The 23,870-nt window shown below is 37.1% G+C and overlaps 3 protein-coding genes across 3 annotated transcripts in view; 2 read left to right on the forward strand and 1 right to left on the reverse strand.

Annotated features, from left to right (window-relative positions):
* Positions 1-3,129, forward strand: part of LOC122088866 (protein TRAUCO-like) — a 13,093-nt gene extending 9,964 nt beyond the window's left edge. Inside the window, exon 2 of the mRNA XM_042658219.1 lies at positions 2,694-3,129. Coding sequence (XP_042514153.1) covers positions 2,694-2,959 — 266 coding nt within the window. The 3' untranslated portion in view covers positions 2,960-3,129. The remainder of the gene's footprint in view (positions 1-2,693) is intronic.
* Positions 3,130-6,581: 3,452 nt separating this feature from the next.
* Positions 6,582-7,773, reverse strand: LOC122090154 (heat stress transcription factor B-3). The gene is made up of 2 exons (XM_042660002.1): positions 7,298-7,773; positions 6,582-7,193 (listed from the first exon to the last, which is right to left on the reverse strand). Exons 1-2 carry the CDS (start codon positions 7,550-7,552, stop codon positions 6,768-6,770), a joined length of 681 nt encoding a protein of 226 aa, XP_042515936.1. The 5' UTR covers positions 7,553-7,773; the 3' UTR covers positions 6,582-6,767.
* Positions 7,774-14,014: 6,241 nt separating this feature from the next.
* LOC122089098 (thioredoxin reductase NTRC) overlaps positions 14,015-23,870 on the forward strand; it is a 13,730-nt gene continuing 3,874 nt past the window's right edge. Inside the window, exons 1-6 of the mRNA XM_042658557.1 lie at positions 14,015-14,348; positions 14,733-14,946; positions 15,063-15,168; positions 16,973-17,238; positions 19,130-19,409; positions 21,458-21,565. Of these exons, the coding sequence (XP_042514491.1) occupies positions 14,126-14,348; positions 14,733-14,946; positions 15,063-15,168; positions 16,973-17,238; positions 19,130-19,409; positions 21,458-21,565 (1,197 nt within the window). The 5' untranslated portion in view covers positions 14,015-14,125. The remainder of the gene's footprint in view (positions 14,349-14,732; positions 14,947-15,062; positions 15,169-16,972; positions 17,239-19,129; positions 19,410-21,457; positions 21,566-23,870) is intronic.

Raw genomic sequence — 23,870 nt, forward strand, 5'->3', positions numbered from 1 at the left:
TTTTTTTTTTTTTTGTTGTTCACTTGAGAGTTAATGATTCCATGTATCTCACATCCTTTAAAAACCCGTACGTCATCAAATGAAAAATTAAGAATCAGAATATAAAAAATAAATAATTAAGTAAAAGGGGGGGAAAAAAAAAATACACCAAGGCGGTCGCCTTTGGTATAAAGGCGTCCAAGGCGACCAAGGCGACGCCTTTTGGACGCCTTTATACCAAAGGCGACCGCCTTTTATACTTCAGCAATGGCGTCCCTCGCCCTGGCCCTAAAAAACCGCTTGGACGCCTAGGCGACGCCTTGACAACTATAGGCAGGATCCTGTAGAAGCCAAGAATTGTCACTAAATGACAGTTACACACAGGTCTCAATTCAACTGCGGTGTGCACCTGTCTACTCCATGGATCATGCTTCCAGATGCCATGATATAGGAACCTGGGGAGCCAAAAATGACAAATTTTTAAGTCAGTCATAGTACACACCAGTAAGTTGCCTCCCACTGTTTGGGTGGCTCGGGTCATCCATAACTAACTGGGCACGTGGACTTAAGAAATTTTCTGCAGGTTCAAGACGGCCTTTGATACTTGAATGTATGTCAATGATAGGGGAATTTGCCTTTTGTATTATTTTATAAAGTATAGAAAGGATTGCATTTTCTTTTTTACTCATTTAGTTGTAAAGTGTAACACAAAAGCTAACAAAAACAGGTGTAAAATTGTATTACTAATATTAATGGAAGCCTTTGATTGCTTATCCAAAAAAGAAGGGGTCTTAGAGTGCAAGAAGTCAAGAACGGGTATGTGGTATTAGGAAGGCTAAAAGAAAGTAACTTACATTTCCTAGGAAAGTAGTTTGGGAGATTCAGCCTATAGGAATTGGTGATTAGAACTAAATATGGCCTGCAGTAATTGTCGTAACTTTGGCACAGCTGATTGAGTAATAGTCTATTTCCCATGGTACTGTCTGTCAGATTTTGCATGGATTATGGAATAAGATTGGTTCAAGGAAGAACTACAGGTGAGCCTCTTAAATGATGGTCTGCTCTTCAAGATTAGCTTGGCATTGTGGTTTTCATATGGTTAATGGGGAGCCTTAAATGTGCATGATTCTTTCTCAGTCGACATCCTACACAATGTGTATATTGCTCCTGAAGAGTTTGAAAGGGGAGTCTGAATCTTTGCTCTGATTTCTTGTTCAAGTGAGTTTTTTGAATCATCGATGATCCCCCAGAAAATGGCTATTTCTTGCATTATATTTTTTGGAATTCTTTGGCCCCACCCTAAGGGTTTTGGATGGTATGCAACCACCTGAGATAAGCAACACTAAAATGGTTCAGTGGAGGCAAGAAGTTGTTCAATTATATTCATGCCACTTGTGTTTGAAAGATTGGAACTTATGTTTGTTGCTGCTTGGTATCAGCCACAATTGGCAAAGTAGAAGCTGATTTAGAGCTGTAATTTGGTATGAGTACTTTGGTGAGGTGAAACTAATAGAATATATAAGGGGTAATGCTTATGATATAAGGCACAGATCATCTGACTTGGTTGTGATTAGGTTAATGCTACAAAGACTTTGTCAGTATATCCATGGATCGAATCTTTAGAAGCTGGTACATGTCAACCCTTTCTTGGTAATGCTACAAAGACTTTGTCGGTATATCCATGGATTGAATCTTTAGAAGCTGGTACACGTCAACCCTTTCTTCTTAGAGATGGTTTACCATCAGATTCTTTTTTTTTTTTTTTTTTTTTTTTGGGGGGGGTGGGGGTTGGGGTGGGGGCGGGTGCGGGTGTTGTACATCCTGGGTAGACATCATGTCTTCACAGTACTTGAAATTTTCCATTGAACTTGGGTTTAATAAATATTGGCAGAGGGAGTTTCTTCACTGATTATTGGTTGGATACAGTCAAGAGGTTTGTGGATATCTTCCCACTTCTGGAGAGTGGTTAGAAAGTTGGATAATTCCAAGTGCCAATATCAGCCAAATCTATTTCCAATTCACTTGCTATATCAAGCACATATAGAACTGCTTGTTTTGTGGTTTTTTGCATCATGAAGTTTTTCACCTTTTATTCTCCCCAGAACATATTTTCAATTAGCTTCATTTTGTTATTTCTCTTTTTATTTTGTATAATGCGATTCAGCTTAGCTTTTTTTGGGGGGGAGGGGGGAGGGGGAGAGGGGGAGGGGTGAGGGGGGGGGGAGAAGATGACGTGATCCAGGTGCATTTCTTTGTCCTAATTATGATATTTGATCTCTGCAGTGTCTGGAGGTAGGTGGCTAGGCAATTTTTTCCCTAAGGGATTTGACCTTCAATGTGACTCGATTTTGTTAAGCACTATTAGTTGTGTTCTCTTGACCTCTAGTTGTGAATGAAGGAATATTTGGTTCTTTACCAACACCAACAATAGATTATGCATCCTTTTCTCTTGTACAGACATTTCAGCTAGAAAGGAACCCAGAATTAATGATGATTTGAAACTGCATGAATTAACTTTCAAGTCAACAATGGCCACCAATAGAGGGAAATTTGGGGTACCATTTTCTTGAGAGGGATCTTTTTATTTCTCACAGTGTTTGATGAGAAATATCCATATCTTATCAGCTGTGAAGTGAGGCTGATATTTCCATTTAATCTATGCATATTTAAAATGGGTGAGTTCTTCTCTTGACAAAGTTTGTTTTGCCGTGCAGGAAGTGAGATATCGTTCTTCAAGAATGGTGTATGCCAAGGTGTTGCTTTCAAGGATCTATATGGGGGCCGCTACTACCCTGGTGCTTCCATGTACACACTTCCCAACCAGCCCAACTGTGTGGTCAGGTTCAATTTTGGCCCTGAATTTGAATGCTTTCCCCAGGACTTTGAAGGCCGTCCAATACCCATACCCATGATTGAAGTTCCCTACCATGGACTTGACAGCACTGTTGAGAATGTTGCATCTGGAGAGAAGCAAAGTTAGCCGAGTCATTTTGCCTTTTTTTTTTCTAGGAAAATGTTTTGACAGTTGGAATGAATGAGTACCTGGTGCTGTATATTTCTAATTATTGTTTCCTTATGACTATGAACAGAGAGCTGTAAATGATGAAATTTTCTTCTGAAGAAAGAATGATCTGATTCTACTTCATACAAGAAATGTCTTCTTTCCCAAAGGCTTAATGATACACAGCTTGCATTTCATATGAGAGGAGGAAAATGCCAACACTACAATGACATCTCCCTTTGGACTAAGTTTGCCTTCACCCATAGAGAAAGAAGAATTGTTTATGTCTCATTCGGTTCGAAGCAAGGTAAAACAAAATTAAACTGTCAAAGTGCTGTAACAGAAAATTTTTTATGGAGTATTTGGTTGAATGTAAAGTTGAAGTAAAATTATCTATCCCCCAACACCCAAAAAAAGTGTATAAAAGAATTTGATAACATAGAGAGATTAAGAGAATTGTTACTACTGTAGCAAGGAAAACCTAATCATACTTCACATCATCAACTACCAACAATCTATCACTATCTTAATTTATGAAATTTTTGAAAGGTTCAGGGACGGTCAAGTAAGGCCATAAATTTAATTCTATCAATATAGTGTTAGGTCACTTAGGTATGGCAACGGGGTAGGTAGTTGAGGTTTTTCAAGCACCATTTCAAACCTTACCGATGAAGGTCAATATCATACTTGAACCATTAAGAGCAAGGCGACATGGGTATCTCCTTTAATCAGCCCCATTGCCATCCCTTGTAAGGCGTCTGCAGCTTAGAACAAGAATGAAGCCTTGGTCACTTATCTATTAGTCTTCTTGTAGACATCTTTCAAAAGTCCAAGAGGAAGAACAAAAGATTGCCCCACTTTTCATTTGTAATTTTTCCTTTGTATCTCTCTTTTCTTGGATCTATTTGCCGGTGGGAGACGGGTTCTATAAATCCACAGTATTTCCATATTATCCTCATAATGTAATTTTTTATTCGTTTTTTAAGAGAGAGAGAGAGAGAGAAAAACCCCTCTTTTGCAATAGGTGGCTCAGAGACACTTTTCTCTTCACGTAATATGAAGACTAGGAGTTTTCGACACCTTTCATTGATTTGTAGGTTTTCACTTGGACGGAGTTTACAAAGAAACAAGATCAGATGTTTTGAAGAAAAAAAATTGTGGACGATAATCAGGGGGTGGGAATGGGGGAGAAAATTCGTTGATCGCGGTGCAAAATATAATCTTTTTTGCATGATAGTAATCCACCAATAACTACTCTCTCTACGTATGGATGTCGAACTTGGGTTTAAAATAGGCTTTCATCATACTATGCATTTCCTTGCCATTGTTTTACGGGAGAGTTTAAGGCAAGAATAATCATACTTTCTCTTCGCATCATTGTAGTGTTTAGGAAAATTGTTGAAAAAATCAAATTTCTAAGGCGGAGTGTTAGAGAGCACTAATTAAGGAAGGTCTTAGGGACCAAGGCGAAAAGTCCAATGGCTAACAACAGAGAGGCATGACAGAAATCCTTCAGTATAAGACAAGGATTTTGACCATGGATAGATCAGCCACTGCAATCTTGATCTGATCCCTTAGGTTCCATTTGGTATACATTTTGAAATGCATTCAAGGAAATCATATTAAATATAACCTTAGTATTTCACCCATGATCTTAAATATCTGGAACCACTATTTATTTAAAGTATACTTGTCTCTCATATTCTCAACCTCAATAATTTTTAAGCTGCGTTTGAATGATTTTTTAGAATATATTATCGACCTAGAATGCATACCAAATATAACATTAGTTTATATGACTCAAGTAAACCGTCAAAGATGACCACGTTTGAGTATAAAATAGGGGTAAACAGAGCTTGTCAATCAGGTTTTGTGAGGATTGGCGAATCAGAATTTGAGGATGGAGATCTACCTTGGTTCCAAGTTGATTCGGATTAGTTCCCAAACAATGTAAGAGATTAACCAATACCACATTTTCAAAAGAGAAAGGAGGAATTAGGAAAGAGAATGAAAGTAATTAACCACCATTTTCGACCATGGAACAAATCATTGACACTCCTATTCAACCTTGAAACTGGAGCCTTGACAAGATAAATTGTTTTCGTGACTAAAGAGCAACTTATGAATGATTATGAACTCTTCAAGGATGTTTACTTTCCTAGATCTCATGAGATCAACACAAGTTCTTAATTAAGGGATAGTTGATAAGTACGTACAACAGTCATTTTGAAAATTTCAAAACGTGACTACCTAATAAAAGAATAACTACTTCCGCCAACACTTTTTTTTCTATTTTGGAGTTTCGGAGGCCTGAAAGTAGAATAGCATGTACTCCAATTACGACCACATGATTATTTAGGTAGGGCCAAAATTTTATGTATAAAACGCTTATGTAAAGAGGGTTCAGATCAGTGCGCATTGGTCACTTTTATCTTTACATTTTTTTAAAAGGAATATATTGTTTTTACTATTTTACCCCTAAATGATACAGATAACTGATCAGGACCGATCAAATATAAGGACTAGTCTCAGTCGATACTAATACGATAAAGCCTATACGATGCCAATACTTGAAAACATGGTTTGGTATGCACTATTGAAAATACGTTGGGAGCACATTCTGACCACCCCCCCCCCCCCAAAAGAAAAGTTATTTGATATGCATTTTAGTAAATTGATGTCACAAAATGCGGCTTGTTCTGGAATGCACTATATAAATCTAACCCATTCACATTTCGACTGAGAACAAGAGTAGCTGGTACCAAATGGTATTCTCATTCAATGTTTGGAATGCATTTATATTCTAAAGTTGTGTTTGGTATGCATTCTAGGTGGATGATACATTCTAAAAAATATAACAAACATAACCTTAATTTCAAAAAAATCATTATATGATTCCAAACACTTTCAAAGTGTTTAAGATGAGACAAGTGGTGAGATTTGAGATCTTCAAGGGGTGAGATGCCCGAGATCCAACAAAATATTGATATTGAGAAGATGAGACAACAAATATATAAATGTTTAAGATCATCGTGGAAAACTAATGGTGTATTTTGTATGATTTCTTGAAATGCATTATGAACCAAGAACGTATACCAAATGCAGCCTAGGTCACCTACCCATACATGTATGTCTTAATTAATTACAATCATCAAAAGTGTATGAAAGAGTATATATGAAAACAAAAACGAATAGATGCCAATCACCTAATCGAACATGCACGTGATCTAAGACTCTTCCCTAATCCCTTTATATTAATGGTCAATTCTACAAGAAGGATTCTTAAATCACAGTGCGAAACAAAGAAGATGAGCCCTAAACTAATGATTATAAAAAAAGAGGTTCAAAAGCCGAAGCCCACTTGGAAGAAACAAGATTACTAAAGTTAGGCTCTGTTTGTCTCTACTCTTCCAAAAAGTCGTAATGTGCTTGGGTTTGGTGGCTACCTACTACTTTCACTGATCCATGGTTTGTTTTCAGGCCATGGGTTTCAGAGAATTTTCTGTGAACCACCAAAAAAATAGATTTCAAAACAGTCCAGACTCCAGAGCTTTAACCCAGTGTAAAATCCAAACAGAGCCTTAGGATGAATATGTGTATATTTAATGCTTTAATTTGGGATATACAAACAGACATGGTTAGCTGAGATTTCAATTACCATCATCTTGGCATTCCCAATTAGATAATTGCATAAGATCCTAAGACACTTGCTTGTGAGTGGCTTACTTCTTTAAATTAATACACATTACTATTTGCATGATTAAGATAATTAAATCATCTCTGGAGATTAACTCTCACAAATCTCTCCCCTCTTTCTCTTCCTCTCCATTGGAATAACCTCCAACCTTACTCCAAAAAGCTTAGGCCTTTTATCTTCTTCTTTATCATTCCTTGAACCAGTAAAAATAGCCACCAAATTAAGAAGCTCTTGACACTTCTTCTTCATACTCACCAGCTCTGAACTCAAGGCTCCATTCTCCATCTTCAGTCTCTTATTTTCATTAAAGATGATGCTGTAACCCGACGAAGACGACGATGTCGACCCTCCATCTTCATCAGACTCCTGTGGAGCAATCTCAGTTGGTGCAGATGCGTTATGACCCTTATTAGTCCACGCCTTTCTTCGCCGAATTTTGCATAATAACTCCTTTGCACCCTTTCGAAACATGTCATTACAAAACTCCCACCGGTTCGTTGTGACTTTTCGGAATCCCTACATAAAATAATAGTGCTTTAGACCCAAAATCTATTCCAAAAATACATACCAAACACAATTTTAACTTCAATTCCTCATGAAAATGGGGAAAATTTACTTACATAAGTATTGAGTTGTCGAACGAAGCTTGCGAAATTGGAGTGCTTGAAGAGTGTTGGAAGGAGATCACCTGCAAACTCCGCCGGTTTCCATACTATAAAAGAAGATCCATCGGAGTTCCATGAGATTATTTCATCGGTGCTTGGATCTTCGACGAGCATATAAGTCTTGGACAAGAAAGGTGGTGGGGAAGATCTCCTAACATATTCTAACAGACTCTTATCAAACTCATGTTCCTCAGTGATTGCCTGAGCCATGGTTTGGTCTTTAATTATTTTCTATATATTTACAGTAAAGCTAGAGGAGAGAAAATTTATAAAACTGAGGAAGAAGAGGAGCTCCTACAAGGGGAGAAGAGAAGGAGGGAATTTAAGAACTCCCAATCCCAACAATAGAAACCCAACACGATTCCACAGTTCATGAGAATTGTGAGGAAGGCTCTTGGCCTTTCTCTGATCTTGGAAAAGAAAGAAGAAATGAAGAATTGATTGAAACGTATCAACAAAGTCCACCTCTTCTTATATAGCTCCCTACTCAACTGATACAAACTCTTAAAGTTGCGTTTGGAAGCCACCTGGGTTGGAACTGTTCCATTTTTTAAAATTTGTTAGTGCAAAAAATCTTCAGAAAATATCTAATCAAAAGGATGTGAATAACAAATAGAATGACTGAGGCCTATCATATATGTCTGGAGACCTTTATTTAAATGTTGGATTGGAATCTGATTGAGACAAAGTTACCCTGGATTGTTATGGGTCCCTTTCGAAGCAATCTAGATATTGCAAATAAATAAATAAATAAATAAAAGAGTTAAAAATTGAGTAAAAAAATAAATTAAAATAAAATAAAAATGGTTCCAATAATCATTGCGCCAACTGAGTATATCCAAAGGATGAGGAGTCTAGAATGAGATGATCTCAGTTCAAGTGTAACCAAACACAGCTTTAAAAATTTTTAAATGATAATATCAACCCAATGGTTATTATCCATCTTAGAAAGAAATTAAATATAAGGGTGCTTGAGACATATTTTCTCTTTTATATAACTCATCCCTTATTTTAATCCCATAGGCTGGTGTGAATGTGATGATCTCTAGAAGAAAATTTTTTGTCCCCTTTGGTTATCCTTCTCTCCATCTTCTACCTTATTAACAGCTAGCTAGTGGTGGACTTTAGCTATAGTTTAGATAGACTATGTGGCTTTATTTTTTGGTATTAATAGGTGACTGTGAGTTTTCTCTTAGCTTTGTGGATTTTATCCATGGAAAAGCGGTTTGGTGTCCTTTTAAGATTGGGTGACAAATTCACTGATTGGGTGACAAATTCACTGAAGCTAGACGTTCTAAGACGTTTCTGATTTTTTTTTTTTTTTTTTTTTTTTTTTTAAGGGAAAAGGCAGCTGAGCTTTCTTGAATATTGACCAAGGAAGATTATTTCTTTGTGGGTATGAGACAATATGTCTTCACCAACCATTTGCTTTCACATTTGAAGGGTTATTTTGATGAGAGTGCCTTGATCTCGGGTGGTAAGAAGAATGTGGCCAAACGTGGTTGCATGACACATGCCATTTTAACAAGGCTGCAAGATGTTGACCCTTCAATAATAGCCAAACCAGATCAACCCAGAGTCAAATTGGAGAATATATATTGATACAATATAAGGTCAAATGTTACCTCTTTCTTCCTTCCCACTAAAGTGTTCATATACTCTACATAGAGGAAAGGGAATTTCTATTAATGACTGGGTTTACAGTTTAAAGTGAATTTTTATTAAGGACTGGGTTTTTCTTCACACTAGGTGAAGAGAGAACTTCTTTGGTCACAAGATCTGGCGGTCCTCTGATTTATTTCGAATTTTTGACAAAAGGGTTGAGAATTAATAATAAGATTCATTGTTCTAGGATTCCAATCAAAGGATTAAATCACCGTGGATGAAGATATTCTCTTTCCACATTGATGACACTAAAACTTTGACCTACTATATGAAGGGGAAGGGTTTTCTACGAGGGCAATGTATGAAGAATTCTACATGTTACACCAATGAGAGTGAAGAGAATGATTAGAATAGAAAATTATCACGTGAAAAGGACAAAACAAAATATGCACTATAGCGTGTATGATTCTTTCCCCTTTATATTAATTATAAAAGGATTAGTTTTAAAAATATTTTTTTTCAAATATTTTACACTTTATAATCCATCATGTGTAGATAAGGCTAATTTTCTGACAAGTTTCATTTGGCAGTACATGTCGACCAAGTTCATGTCAACTCATTCTAGAAACCCAAACATAATTGATTATATGCAGATACTAATAATAACAAAAGGAAATTAACATAAAAACAAAGGGGAGTCAGAGGAAGTTAAATCTAGGCTATTAAATAGTTAGATGTTAAGCCGAAGGCCGACAAATATTTCATCATGTATATTCAATCCACGGAAGCTAGGAACTGTTCTGTCTAGTTCTTCTCATCTCGTACAAGAGCATCATTTACCTAAAAAAGAAATAAAAATATGAGCATCATGATTCATGGTTGTTTATTCTTCTAATTTACCAATAGTTGTGGAAGATGTCATTAAGATCTCAATTCTTGTAAAAATTGCTTGTGGGTCATCATTAATTAATTTATTTTATTTATTTGACCATTTTGATGAACTAAGTACTTGTCTCTTTTGAGAAGGCCTCTTACGCCCACAATTTTGTATATATTCTTGAAGATAATCTGATTCACAATGCCAGATATCAAAGATGTCAAGCACTCTGAGCAGAAGATAAATAAAGCTGGTGAAAGTCGTGTTACCTAACCAAAGTCCTCTAGATAGAAAGACAACTCATTTTTGAATTCCGTCAACTAGGAAAAAGTATGAGACAATGGTTACACATTGCATTTGTCACAAGACCCATTCAAATCAATGTTACTTCTGAAAAATTTCATTCGATTTAGTCATATGCTTTTTTATATCGAGTTTAAACAATGGTAGGTATCCATTTCCTTGCTTCTTGTTCTTCATATGATGAAAAATCACATGGTTATCAAGTTTAAGTTATATTAATAGAGACTTCTTGTTAAGATCACTATACCAATAAATAAAAATTGTAAACAAAGTCATATAACCTATGATATATTTAGAACAAATTAAATATCTTAACAAAAAAAATCTCTCTAACTAGACCTCCAAAATATCTTGTAGCCATCTCCCTCTCTTCTCTCTCTCATTTAAGTTGAATTGAAAGATTTGTTAAGACAGATATTTCAATAAAAGAATATAATAAATGAAGCTAACTGCTTGCAATGAAATATCTTATAATAGTAGTTACTCATTCTAATGCGCTTACTATCAAAATAATAATAATAATAAATAAATAAATAAAATTATAACGCTATTTTTTCTAAGAGTGAAGGAAACAACATTCATGCTACCTGTTGTGATCATTGTGCCACATGGATAAGGGATGCAGTTATTCCAATAGATAGATAGTGACATGGCTTTGAAACCACATGTCAAATTTCATCGAGATTTATTAATCCAATGATATATTATTTTATGTGTTGACGTGCATCATTCTCCATATCCTTACTACCAATATTAGTACTTTAATCATTAATGTGCATTCTCTCATATGGTTCTTCAAAGTTTGGCAAATTTCATTTAAGCTGAAATTAGTTTTAAACATGAACAGGACATCTCAAGATTCACCTGTCATAAAATTTGAACACCAACTGAACTATCAAAATACAAATATTTGGACACGGTGTAAAATCCTTCATATTGACCATTCTTGAGGACGTATGAATTACAAATCATGACATCTCCTTTCTAGATAAAATGAATAGTTAACGGGATAATTTTAGTCCAAATGAGTCACAAAGCACGCAGTTTATAGATGATTAAAACCAAATAATTATGTTGATAAACCGAATAAAAATCGTCAATCTCTTACTTTCTCCTTTTGAAATTGTCAACCAAAAAAATTGTGATGGCAGGTAAAGATTGACCGACGAAGCTCTTAATGCCATCTATTAAACCTATAATCCCTCTTGCAATTACAATCACTTTATCACTATGCCTAGTGAATTTTTTCCTAAAGCAAGTCGTATTCGATCAAGATCACTCCCTCTGAATCTTGATTCCATTTTTTTTTTAACCCTGAAAGTATATTCCACATTTTTTAGTAATTTTTTTCCAAGGTAACTACAGAGTGTGGGACTTTTCAAAGTTTGTTGCTCTTGTGTTTTTGAAGAAATGTTTCATGTGGAGAGTGTAATTCTTTCGTGCATGAGAGCCAATGAATTAGAAACATTCATAAAGATGTCATTTTTCATTTCAGGGGGTCAAAACATAGGTGTTACACTCCCTCACAAAAACCTTTTCCCTACTTTTTAGGATAAAAGAATCTTGTCCAGTTGGCACATCAAAGGCCTAAAGACAAAGTGCACGAAAAGACCACACTGAACCTCTATGACCAGGGCATTGAACATGCTGGTGTGCATTCTCTCATTTGTCCCATACAATGGTGTTTCTACACCAACATGGTAGAGTTCTTTTGCCTTTATTTTTAAGGAAAAGGCACGAGTCCATATCCTTTGTAGCGAGTGGTAAGCATCGAACGATTGAGAGCATATGGGCACGTGCCCCAAGGGGCTCTCAGCCAATCAATGCTCACTACGCTGATGTAGCGACTACAAACAATTTTTACACAAAAAGCACACAAATGACACAATGCACCATACTGAGATGTGGCGCTCACATTATTACTTTCTCCTATACTCATGTAAGCCCATATGTTATTCACAAAAAAGAAAAAATGTAGGCCCATATGTCTTACCAAAAAAAAAAAAAAACTCATATAAATTAAGGGTGTTAATTGGTTCGGTTTTGGTTTAAACGGTGTAAATTGGTTCGGTTCACATTTATTTGACTAAAACCATAACCGCACCATTTACTAAATGGTTCCACTTTCTGAAACCGTGACCGTTTAGTAAACGATTTTGATTTCCACGGGATAAAAACAGCGTCAATTTCATAGTTTTAAACCGTTTCGATTTCGATTTATTCCATACGGTTTGTAAAACGGTTCACAATCGGTTTATTATAACTTGCAACCACATCTAAACTGAAGATCATAAGCTTATCCAAAAATAATTGACAACCACAAATAAGAGATTCTATATTGACGATGGTATGTCTTTTTGATAATCTAGTGCTATTTCTTTACACGGCCATTCTCAAACATATGGAACTAATATCATACAATATCCAAATCCAGCCTTCTAAAGCATAAAATATTTGCTTTAGGCCTAGGGGTAATGGGGATTCTATTCAATGGGATAACTCTACTAATAAATCCACCAGTTCTATTGCTTAGAATCTGGTGCGCACTAGAGCTCCTGTTGTACCATGGTTTAGATCTATTTGGTTTAGTTCTTCTATCCCTAGGCATTCCTTTACTGTTTGGAGGGCTATGACTAAATCCCTCCCCACTCAAGAGTTTATTCTTCAAAGAAATATAGCCATTCTCAATTGCTGCCTTTGTTGGAACTCTATAGAAAGTGTGGATCATCTTTTTTTCTCTTGTCCATTTTCCAAGTCTGTTAGGAATGGTATCCTTACGAAATGTTGGCCCCTTCCTAGAGTTATCATTTCTTTTTGTAGGGAATGGATGTGGATCTTAAAATAATTCAATGGCAAAACTTCTTGTGAAATTGTAGGTAAATTGGCTTTTTGTGTAGCAATTCATCATATTTGGTGGGAAATAAATAAAAAGAGATGAACTTCATCTTCACGTTCTATTGATCAAATATGGAATGCCATCACTTTTGAGGTGAGGAATAAAATCATTTATAGGTGTGCCAGGTGCCCAGATTCTTTTAGAAATAGGCATCTTGCTTTGGCTTGGGATCTTCCACTTGTCTCCCCTTCCCCCTAACTTTGATGAAACCTTTTTTTTTTTTTTCTTCCCTCCCCCTTCTTTTAGTGTACCATTCTTTTCTTAATATGTAATTTGCCCCCACCCCTAGTTTTTCTTGTATCTCCCTTTATGATTGTTTTGTCCCCTCCCATTGGTTCTTCATTTGTTTGGACTTCGGCCTTTGGATAGCCTATGTGTTGGCTTTGTATTTTTTTTTTTTCTTTTTAATATATTTTCATTCACAAAAAAAAAAAAAGCATAAAATATTAAAATGATAGGTGGTTCAGCCAAAACACCCCACCTATGATAATATAATAACATAGTAACATATATGGATTACAAGTTCATGATCTAAAGCCTAAACTTGAACTGAATTACAATAAATCATACCAAAGCAGAATGGACACTTAATTTAATTGTTAATTGTTATACGGATTACTGCTCTGCTTTATTTAATTGTTATACGGATTAATTGGATCAGTTTAAATGGTTTCAATTAAGTTCGAAATCAACGGGTTTCGCAGTTAAAATCGATCCAATCCGTTTGACTAATCGGCCTGAAACTTGAAACCATAAGAGTAAATGATTTTACGATTTTGATGTAAACGGATCGATTCGATTCCGATAAATGGTTTTAGTTACAAATTCACATCCATAATATAAATGATACCATTTTCTGTGCTGCCATTACTTTGGGATAGAAAGGAGTTAAAACATTTTGTCCCTCTTCAGTTCCCATCAAGGCGTGAACCCCTTTCATGCTCCCAGCAACTGCGACATTCCAACCAACAACGGTGACATTACAGTAAAAACAACCGTTAGGTATCCTAACTTACTAGGAGACTATACGCAGAGAGAGAGAGAGCCTTTCATTCCCTTTAGCAGACATTGTAGCGTAGTGTCAGTGTATGGTCCGAAACATATGGCTGAGAGGATAGGAGTCGGAACCATAACTCACAGGGCTGCCATGGCTGCTTCTCCCCCTCCTTCCACCTTCTCTAAAACACTCCTCACCCCCAAGCGCCTCACTTTTGTGACTCGGAAACGCCATTTTCGAGTCGACACTCTCAGAACTCACCTATACATCGCTTCGTCTCTCCCTGTCAGAGCTTCTTTATCCACAGAGGACCTCCCAACCTCTTCAGGTACAGATTATCTTCTCTTCCCCCTTCTCTTCCCTCCTCCTTTCACCTCTTTTATTTTTTAATTCGTATTCAGATTACACTGGAAGCTCCGCTTTTTTTGAACTTCATCCATGATCCAACTGAATGGTTGACTAGATGTTATTTTATCCATTGAATCACTCTGTACGGCATTAGTTCTTTAAAAATTTCTTGTTCTTGTCTTCACTTGTAGCTTTTTTTATTGGTTCTATTAAAAGAAAATTCTTTATCTGACCTCTCCCAATTTGATTCTTGCTATGTTCTTTTTAAATGGGATACTTTACTGTGATTGCATTCTTTTTGCTGGAAGGAAAAGAAGGGATGCTTTCTTTCTCTGTTTGTGATGAATACTTGGGTTTCTTGCAGTTACGTATAAGGGTATCGAGAATTTGGTAATTATAGGTTCAGGTCCTGCTGGATATACGGCGGCAATATACGCAGCTCGCGCGAATTTGAAACCTGTAGTATTTGAAGGTTATCAAGTAGGTGGTTCTCCTGGAGGTCAGTTGATGACTACCACAGAAGTGGAGAACTTTCCAGGATTTCCTGATGGGATAACTGGGCCAGATTTGATGGACCGGTAAATGATTTAATGCTCTGCAGTTCCTTCTGTATAGTGGGAACCTGTTATACCTCGATTGAGTAGTGAAGTGGTCAGTGATTATAATGGCATTGCTTGTCCAATTTGTTTACTAGGATACGGCGGCAAGCCGAGCGTTGGGGAGCAGAGCTCTACCAAGAAGACGTGGAATATATTGATGTGAGAAGCAAGCCCTTTACCATAAGGAGTAGTGAACGTGAGGTGAGAAGATACTCTACTGTGTGGCTTTCATGTACTTCTTTGTTTGATTGGGCGTCATTCTCTTCCCAACACCTCCCTCACCACCACACCACCCCACCCCCCAAAAAAAAAAAAAAAGTAAAAAGAAAAAAGAACTTTTGAAAAGTAAGCAATTAGCTTATGAAGTCAAGGAGGAAGATAGAGACTGCTTCCAATAAATGTTTTAAATTAGGGGGAAATTTTTAAATTTTGAACATTTTGAAAAATCGGAATGTTACCAAGACTTGTACGAATTTCTTGCTCCTACAGATTTTGAATATTGTTAGAGGTTCTCATGATTTAGGTCAAGAATAAAGCTGATACTATATCCTTTCTTCATATTTAGAAGAATTTTTGCTATACTTTCTCTTTTGCCAATGAGTGAGCGTCTTTATTTCCAGCATTGATGATGTGACTGTACAAAACCTTGTGGTCCTCCATTACATTTCAACACAAACAAAAAAAAAATGGTGTTCCTTGAATATTCCTCCACAAATGATGAACATTGATACAAAAATCAGATTTTTTTTTTTTTTTATGAAGCCTTGCATCGGCCTTATTTTCAAGCATTGATGCATACTAGGCAAGAGAAGATCTTGCCAGCTTACACCTCTTCTCTTCTTAATAATAAGCAGGTACTGGGAATCTCGGATTTCCAAAAGTGTACAATTCAATTCAACTCCACTGCACTCAACCTTATCTCGACGAAATGACTCCACTGCACTCCTTTTTCTTTATTCATCTCTATTCAATTCATACTTGGTACTAGTCTTAAGTATGCATGTCTTTGCTCACCACTTCTCCTAGAGTCATTTTAGGCCCACCCCTTGCTCTTTTAGCTACTTCAATCTGAATCAAATGAACCTTCCATACTAGGGCATTCAAAGGCTTATGTTGAACATGTCCATACACCTCAAATGACTCTCTCGCTACTTGTCATGTATCAGAGCTACTTCTAAATGAGATCTGATTTGTTCATCCCTTATTTTGTCTTTCTAGTTTTACCATTTATTCGTCTCAACGTTGAGATGGTAGCAAGGGTGAATTGCTTAAAAAAGGCTCCTTGTATGCCATTAATTAGGACATCTAGAAAAAGGCTTGTTGATCAGTTGATGGATATTCAAAATTCTTCTGATATATCAAAAGAGAAAAAAATTGAAAAATTCTTCTCACTCTGTCATTAGTAGTAGAATGAGGTCTCTCTTGTCCATTGGATCCTTATAATAAAGATTTTTGGGTGTGAGGCTTATATGTGGAAATGTGGATCAGTGTCCTCTTGATGGGGATGGGATTAAACTTCACTCACTGAAAGCTTCTTGTTACCTGGACCTTGAGTTATGATTGACATTTGGGGTCCTGAAGGGCATGCTTTTACCTATTCTTTTGGTCTGATTCTTGCATGTCACTTTCAGGTTGAAAAGTCTTACCATTGGTGATCTTTATAACACTTCGAGATGAGCTTTAGAAACTCATACTACTTACTTTGCTGTTGATTATTATGAAACTATGGCTTCTACAGTGTGTGGAGCTCCATGACAATATATCCTATTCCTCCCTCAAACCAGTTACTCTTGTATGATTTTTCTGTTTGCATGTATTAAAAACCTAAGTTCTCCCAAAACTGAAACAGAAAATTCAAAGTAATCACCTTGGGTTGGTTGTGGAGATTCAAAATTGATTCTCTATTTATCCTTTTTTTTTTTGGGTGAGTTTATAATTGTCCTGTTATGCAGTTGTGTTAGTTGTAAACTTGTCCCAGATTATTTATACCTGGTTTCCGTTTCAGGTAAAGTGCCACAGTGTTATTGTAGCCACAGGAGCTACTGCAAAACGGCTCAGTTTACCTCGTGAACATGAATTTTGGAGTAGAGGAATTAGTGCCTGTGCAATTTGTGATGGAGCATCACCACTTTTTAAGGGGCAAGTTCTTGCTGTAGTTGGAGGAGGTGATACAGCTACTGAAGAAGCATTGTATCTTACAAAATATGCTCGTCATGTGCATTTACTTGTCCGAAGGGACCAACTGAAGGCATCTAAAGCAATGCAAGATAGGTGAGTTAAGTTGCAACTCACGAGTTCTTTTTCTTGCTTTTATTTACAGTATTTGTCTTTCTGGTGAACTGATGGATTCAAATTATATAGATCCTAGCGTTGGTGTTTAAATTGAACAAGACATACGTTACTGTTTTTTCGTTTTGCTCTTTTATTTACATATTAGTTATTGCCTATTGTTACAATTTTATGTTGCCTGGTGTTGCAATTTAAATTAAGCAGTTTCTTCTCCTTAACTATAAACTTTTAGGTAGTTTCCATATCCTGCGCTTTTTCTACTAAACAAATTACAAACCTTCTTTATACCCACTGTAAAGTCTTCTGGGATTCTGCAATGGAACTCTGATCTAGTATCAAGCTTCAATGATTTTCCAGTGCTTGGATCGCTGAAAAACATGATATGGCGCGTAATTTCACTCAGCAAAATATTTGCTTACTTTACCCTGATTTTTTGTAATCTTGAAAAGAAGATTTATTATTTTTCCATCTTACCATTTGGAAAGGTGCGCACTTGGTCTAACGGTAAGGTACAAATGTTGTGACCTGGTGGTCAAGCAGTTGAAACAGCCTCTCAACATTCTCGGGGTAAGGCTGCATAGTTCTCACCCCCCCCCCAGGCTTCGCACATGCGGGAGCCTCATGGACTGGGTACGCCCTTACATTTTGGAATGAAAGATAAACTAAGTTGTAAAAGTGTTTACTACCTATATTTATTGGGGATTAATTTGATGATTTACATAGGGATGGCAGTTGATCAGATCAGAATAAGACTTCCCTCTGTTTGAGTATGCTTAACTTGACTCCAACCTAGGTATTAATTAGGTTAAAAGTTCCAATATGAACCTTGAAATACCATGCAGGTTTTTGTTTGTTATTCTTTGTTGGGCTGACATGCGGTTGCCTCACGTCACAAGATGTAGTCCGGTTACAGGTAGCACTCGACTCAACTTCTACTCCTGGTTTGATTTGGAGTATAAGAACCTGCATTAGATTGTGGATGCTAGTAAGATGTTTGAGTTTTCTTGCATTCTTATGTTGCATCTGATCTTAGTAATGACTTAGGGTATCTACTTTGATGTTATGGGGTTGAGATGTGTTACTTTTTTGCCCCTCCTGCTGAGGGTAAGATGTATTGTATTCTGTTGCTTGGGGGTTGTGGGGGTTCGAGGAAAATTTTAGGGTTATAAGGATATTTCAGTAAACTGTACGTATATAAAGTTGCTGTGAATTTATGGTGAATGTATTCTTTGAACAAGAGAGGCGTCTGGGTGAGTGGCTGTAACCCTATTCTCCATTGTTAGTGAAGCGGTTCTCATCTCACTGTGGATGTAGGCAATCTTGCTGAACCACATAAATCCTTGCATTATGTGATTGTTTGTTTTCTATTTCCATTCGTTTTGTACATCATTATAGGTTTCAGTTTCTACACCTCCTGGCATTGTTGTGCCAGTTTTGTTGCTTGGAGAGATCTCCCCTATTTTCTGTACTCTTTGTTCCCCCTCCTTCCCTACTATTATTATATTATTTTGTTGGAGTTATTCCTTTCACTTCCATCATCCCTTGCATAAACAATTCCATTGTGGAACATGTAATTAAGTGCTCCTGTGTGCTATACTAACATACTCTGAGTATCCATGGTTTGCTTCAACAAAAATATAGGCCATTGGCATTCTTTTTCTCCATTAGTAAACTACAGGCCTATATACCCCGCTAATATGACATTTTCCTAGGTCAAGAACTGTGTGATAACTGATGCGTAAAGTTTTCTTTGACACCAATATGTTTGTCTTGATTGCTTATAATGTTTTTCTACGGAAAATGGCTCCTTGCATCATAAATTTTCAACTCCCTGAATGTTTGTTTAACAGGTTGATTATGGCGAATGTTTCAGAGTTTTCAACAATCCAAATATTACCTTGCACTTCAATACAGAGGCCGTGGATGTCGTCAGCAATACAAAGGGCCAGATGTCTGGGATTTTAGTTAAGAAGATTGACACAGGAGAGGAATCAGTGCTTGAAGTGAAGGGTTTATTCTATGGCATAGGTCACACTCCAAACAGTCAGTTGTTGGAAGGGCAAATTGAACTTGATAGTGCAGGTTATGTGGTAGTAAAGGAAGGTACTGCAAAAACTTCTGTTGAAGGTGTCTTTGCAGCTGGAGATGTACAGGTAATGCTATTTTCGAATTAGACTTCCTACCTAACTTCAATTTTAATCTTTTGTTATGTTACTGTTGCTATAGCACCTCCACCTTATAACCTTACATAGTCATTGCAATTCATCTAATAGTTCAGTCGGTTTGGGCATTTGGAGTTAGGAGGGGGCATAGTCCAAATATCTTGAACCAGATGATCCTATGGACCTGCTGATTTGAATCAGAAGTTCCAGAAGAAATATTTCTGCAGGAACAAAGGCCTAAACCAGGTCCAGCTCTGAGTTAACAAGGTCTGGTGTGGTCTAGTCTGGTTCTATGTGGGTTCAATATGGGTCTATTTAGGACCAGCCATCTGTGTGGAGTTTCTAGAAGTCATAAAGCTGCATTGAGTGGAGAATATCTGGGCAGATTATTTTCTTTTAAGTTTCTATTTTCTGCTTCTTAGTCATTAAGAATGTTAGGTTTCTATATTTGAGTTCCTATTCCTGTAAGCTCTTATTTAGTTTCTATTTTTATTACCAAAAGATCTCTTGTTTAGTTTCTATTTTATTACCAAAATAATAATAATAATTAGTTTCTATTTTACTAAAACTCTCCTTAAGCTAAGGAGAGTTTCCTTTTTGTGTAACTTGATAGTTCTAATAATAAAGAAGGGGCAGTCCCCACGATTTTGACAGAAAACAGAACCTTATTATGTGCATGTGTGCGAGTGTGAGAGGCATTTCTGTATTGAGAGACAGAAAACCTTGGTGAGATTCCAAGGTGGAGATTGGTGAGAGGCCATATTCTAGTTGGTGGGGGACCAACATAAACATGTTCTTTTCAATTCTTCATCTTCAACGGCATACCTAAAGTCAGCCATTGTTCTACACATCTGACGGTTGGTAAGGTATCCTTTTCAGTTCCTCTTTGTCAATTACCTGGTTGATATTTTCATAACTCACCCCTAGTTGCAGAGAATAGCTTCAGTCCTTGTAGAGCATCTGAATACCATTACTGCTGTTGTATACCAGTGTTCCCTTGTTCTGATCATTGTTCAGCTACTTTCTATCTCTGGTTCTTCTTCTCTTAAAGTTTACTAATTCTGAGTACTCTATTCTGTTGGGCTGTTGGCTGATATAAATTCAGTTTACTAATGCTACTGATATGCACATGCTACAGGACTGAGGCTCATCAGTTTCTCTTTTGGGCCATCTTCCAAATTTACAAATTTTTCTAATTTCTTGACCTTCTAATCAGGTATTGCTGTAACCTTCAATAATTTCTAAATCCTACCACTTTGAAGGTACTAATCTCAAACTACATATAAAATTTCAGACTTTCTATTTTTTATTTGAGGAATATCAATTTTTTGTCTTAGCCCATACCTCCCAATCCCACCATTTGATTCTTGTGATATTTTGAGTGTTTGCTCCTGACCCTAGATAGACCATTCGGCGAGAATTTCTAGTTCATCTGATCACCATATTTGTGAGCTATAGATTTTCTCTCAAATCTGGTCCTTCCATAGCCATGCAGTTCTGGTTTCCCTGTGGAATCCCGGTCACTACTTTTAGGTGATTAGAATACCATTACCTGCATTCCAAAATTTCATCCATAAACCTATTAATGGATTCAAGCCAACAATGAATAGGGTTCATAATCCTTCCCACAAGCAGAATTGCAGGAGGATATCGACCTGCGCTCTAAAGTTAACGTCGGGATTCCATAGATCAAACACTTAAAAAAATAGCGACAAAGAAGATATCACAGGGACTTTTACCTCCAAACAAAGCCACCCAACATATCCTGTTACTTTCCTCAGACGGAGAATATAACTCCACTACTAGTCATCAAACAGCAGTGCAAAATACTCAAAAAAAATATCAAGTTTAGTGTAGCAGCAGATCTTCAAACAATTATCGAAGAAACAAGTATTGCAGAAGTAAACCAATCTGAAACTTGTAGTGCAGAAAACAGAATGAAAGAATGCCCTTCAACTGGTCCTCTACTTTTAACCCACTTGTAGTTTATTGGTGTAAGGAATCAATCATACATTTTCACTCTCCTGTCCTGTGAATAGGATCATGAATGGAGGCAAGCCATAACTGCAGCTGGATCAGGTTGTGTAGCTGCTTTATCAGTCGAGAGATATCTTGCGGGCAATAATCTTCTTGTTGAGTTTCACCAGGTATTTTACTTCTGTCATTGTTTCATTCATTTTAGAACTTTATGAGACTTTGAATGCTGTTTTATATTCTTGCAGTGTATTGACCTTAGAGTTCAAAGGTCATTCATAGTTTCTAAATTTGGGCACCAAGCTTCCATTCACAGTGACTACTGTTTTGCTGTCAAATCAATCCTTGAAGTATGACTAGGCTTTGTGACTTGAATGAATACTAGTGTCGACCACTGTTGCTGGCCTACTTATTAGGCATGTTATAACCCTATTGTTGCTGGCTGTTAATCAAGGATTCGGCTCCTATCCTGAGCGGTGATCACCCAGGTTTTGCCCATAGCTAACTGAGCAATCACCACTGTCTAGGCGATGATCCAACGGCGCCCAATGCCTCTCCGCACCTCGTTGGGCGCCGTTGGATCGTCGCCTGGACACGTGGCAATTACCCAGGTAGCTATGGGCCGACTTGGGCGATCACCACTAAGGAGAGGAGTCATATCCATTAATCAAAGGGTTCATCTACTGTACCACAGTACCTGTTGGTTCTCTTAATGGGTTGGATATTTACTTTCTGTTTCAGTGGACCTAGCCCCATCAGGCCCGAAACCGGGCCTCAAGATTTCTTCCCTGGCCCAGGCCCAGGCCCTGTCAGGCTCAGGGCGGGCTTGGGCTCGCCAGGCCAAACCTGCACCCCTATTAATGAGTTTGTCTTGGGGGAGTGGTGTTGGGGAATCCAGATTGTCAATGGTGCCTGAAGTCAAGAGTAGGAAAATTCTCAATCATGGTTCTCTTTAAATCAGAAGGAAAAGGGTTAAAATGGGTTCCGAACAGCCTGTATGGTCCAATGAAAATGCTAGAAGGGGGGTATGTGGACAGAATTGGAGTTATTTGGAATTTGTGGAGTGGCTCATGGATCATAGGTAGAGATTTTGATGTGGTTCCAAGGGCAGTGGGTGAAAAGGGGGAGAAAGCTTCAAAGATATATTCAGGGATGAGATGTTTTAATGCCTTTATTAATATAAATGGGAAGACCTACCTCTAAATGTAGGAAAGTATACATGGGTCAACAGTTTACTAGTGCTGGGCAGGTTTTTAATCTCTTTTCAATCAGAATGGAAATATGCGTTGGTATTCCAACTTCTAATTAGCCAAAATGGACCATGTGCTAATTGAGTTAAAGAGAAATGGAAGAAGCCACCCTTCCCTTGGGTCATTTTCGAGGTATATTCTACTAGAGTGTAACTGATGGCAGTCAGAACTGGATTGGAGAAGCTGGTCAGAGTGAGTTTCTCTAGGGCTGTTATTGAGGTTCATTCAGCCATTGTGATGTGATTAGTGGAAATCTTCTTGGAGGAGCATTGCCGGTACTCTTCTTATGGTAGATCAGTCCTAACCTTAGCATCTCAAATGCAAGTTCGATTTCAATGGAATTCAAGTACTGTTAATTAGGTGGCCAGAGAAGGGGTTGTAAGCCCTTAGATTATGTTTTGGGAAGGACTTTCCTTTGAAATCTGAATCTCGTAGTTTTTGGGTTTTCAGTCTTCGTGGACTCTGATTGGTTGTTTTTATCTTATATTATTGTTGTTGTAACAGTAGGTTGTACAGTACATTTCTTCTCTGATTAATTTTTAATTGTCACCCCCACCCAAAAAATAAAAAAATAAAAAAATAAATTGAAGAAAACACCTTCAGATTGGATAATAAATTACTGGAGGCTTATCTTTTGGGTAAGATGAAGAAATGGTGTTAAGAGGAAAACTTCAAAGTGGGCAGCTTACAGATCCAACGAGGTGCCCCAGAGGGAAAAGACACATTAAGAAATGAAGGAAGAAGCAGGGAACATAGAAATGGAGGAAATACCTGAAAGAGAAGATTGGTGAACTGGATATTGAGGAAGAAAATACACTATCACAGAAGTACATGGAGAGGAACTGAAAAATGAATTTCTGTGGTGAATTATGAAGAAGCAGCTGGGGATATCACGTTAGAGCTCTTTGGCTGTTGCTTGATAAAAACTCTAGAATGTCATGCATTGGCCAATTCGAGGATGAATTGCATCATTTACATATGGGCGAAGAAGGGAGGTTTCTGTAGAGATGGAGCAGTTTTCTACTAATTTTTTTTCTTTTATAAGAGTTATTTACATTGGCATGGCCTTTGAAGGTCAGATGAGATGGCATTTGTTTTGAATATTAAAAGAAGAAAGGGAAAACTGAGCCATTTTTGGCTGATGAAGCTCAAAGTGGAGTTCAATCAAAACAATGGAAGGAGACAAAGCACAGAGCTGGATGATTTCACATTAGAGTTTTTTTTTTTT

This window comes from Macadamia integrifolia, chromosome 9 (assembly GCF_013358625.1).
Source record: "Macadamia integrifolia cultivar HAES 741 chromosome 9, SCU_Mint_v3, whole genome shotgun sequence".
In the NCBI taxonomy this organism is placed as follows: domain Eukaryota; kingdom Viridiplantae; phylum Streptophyta; class Magnoliopsida; order Proteales; family Proteaceae; genus Macadamia; species Macadamia integrifolia.

Excerpts from the sequence above, each read along its gene's own strand:
- LOC122090154 (XM_042660002.1), bottom strand. The coding sequence starts at position 7,552 with ATGGCTCAGGCAATCACTGAGGAACATGAGTTTGATAAGAGTCTGTTA. Across the intron at positions 7,194-7,297 it reads TTCGACAACTCAATACTTAT|GGATTCCGAAAAGTCACAAC; the intron begins GTAAGTAAATTT and ends TATTTTATGTAG.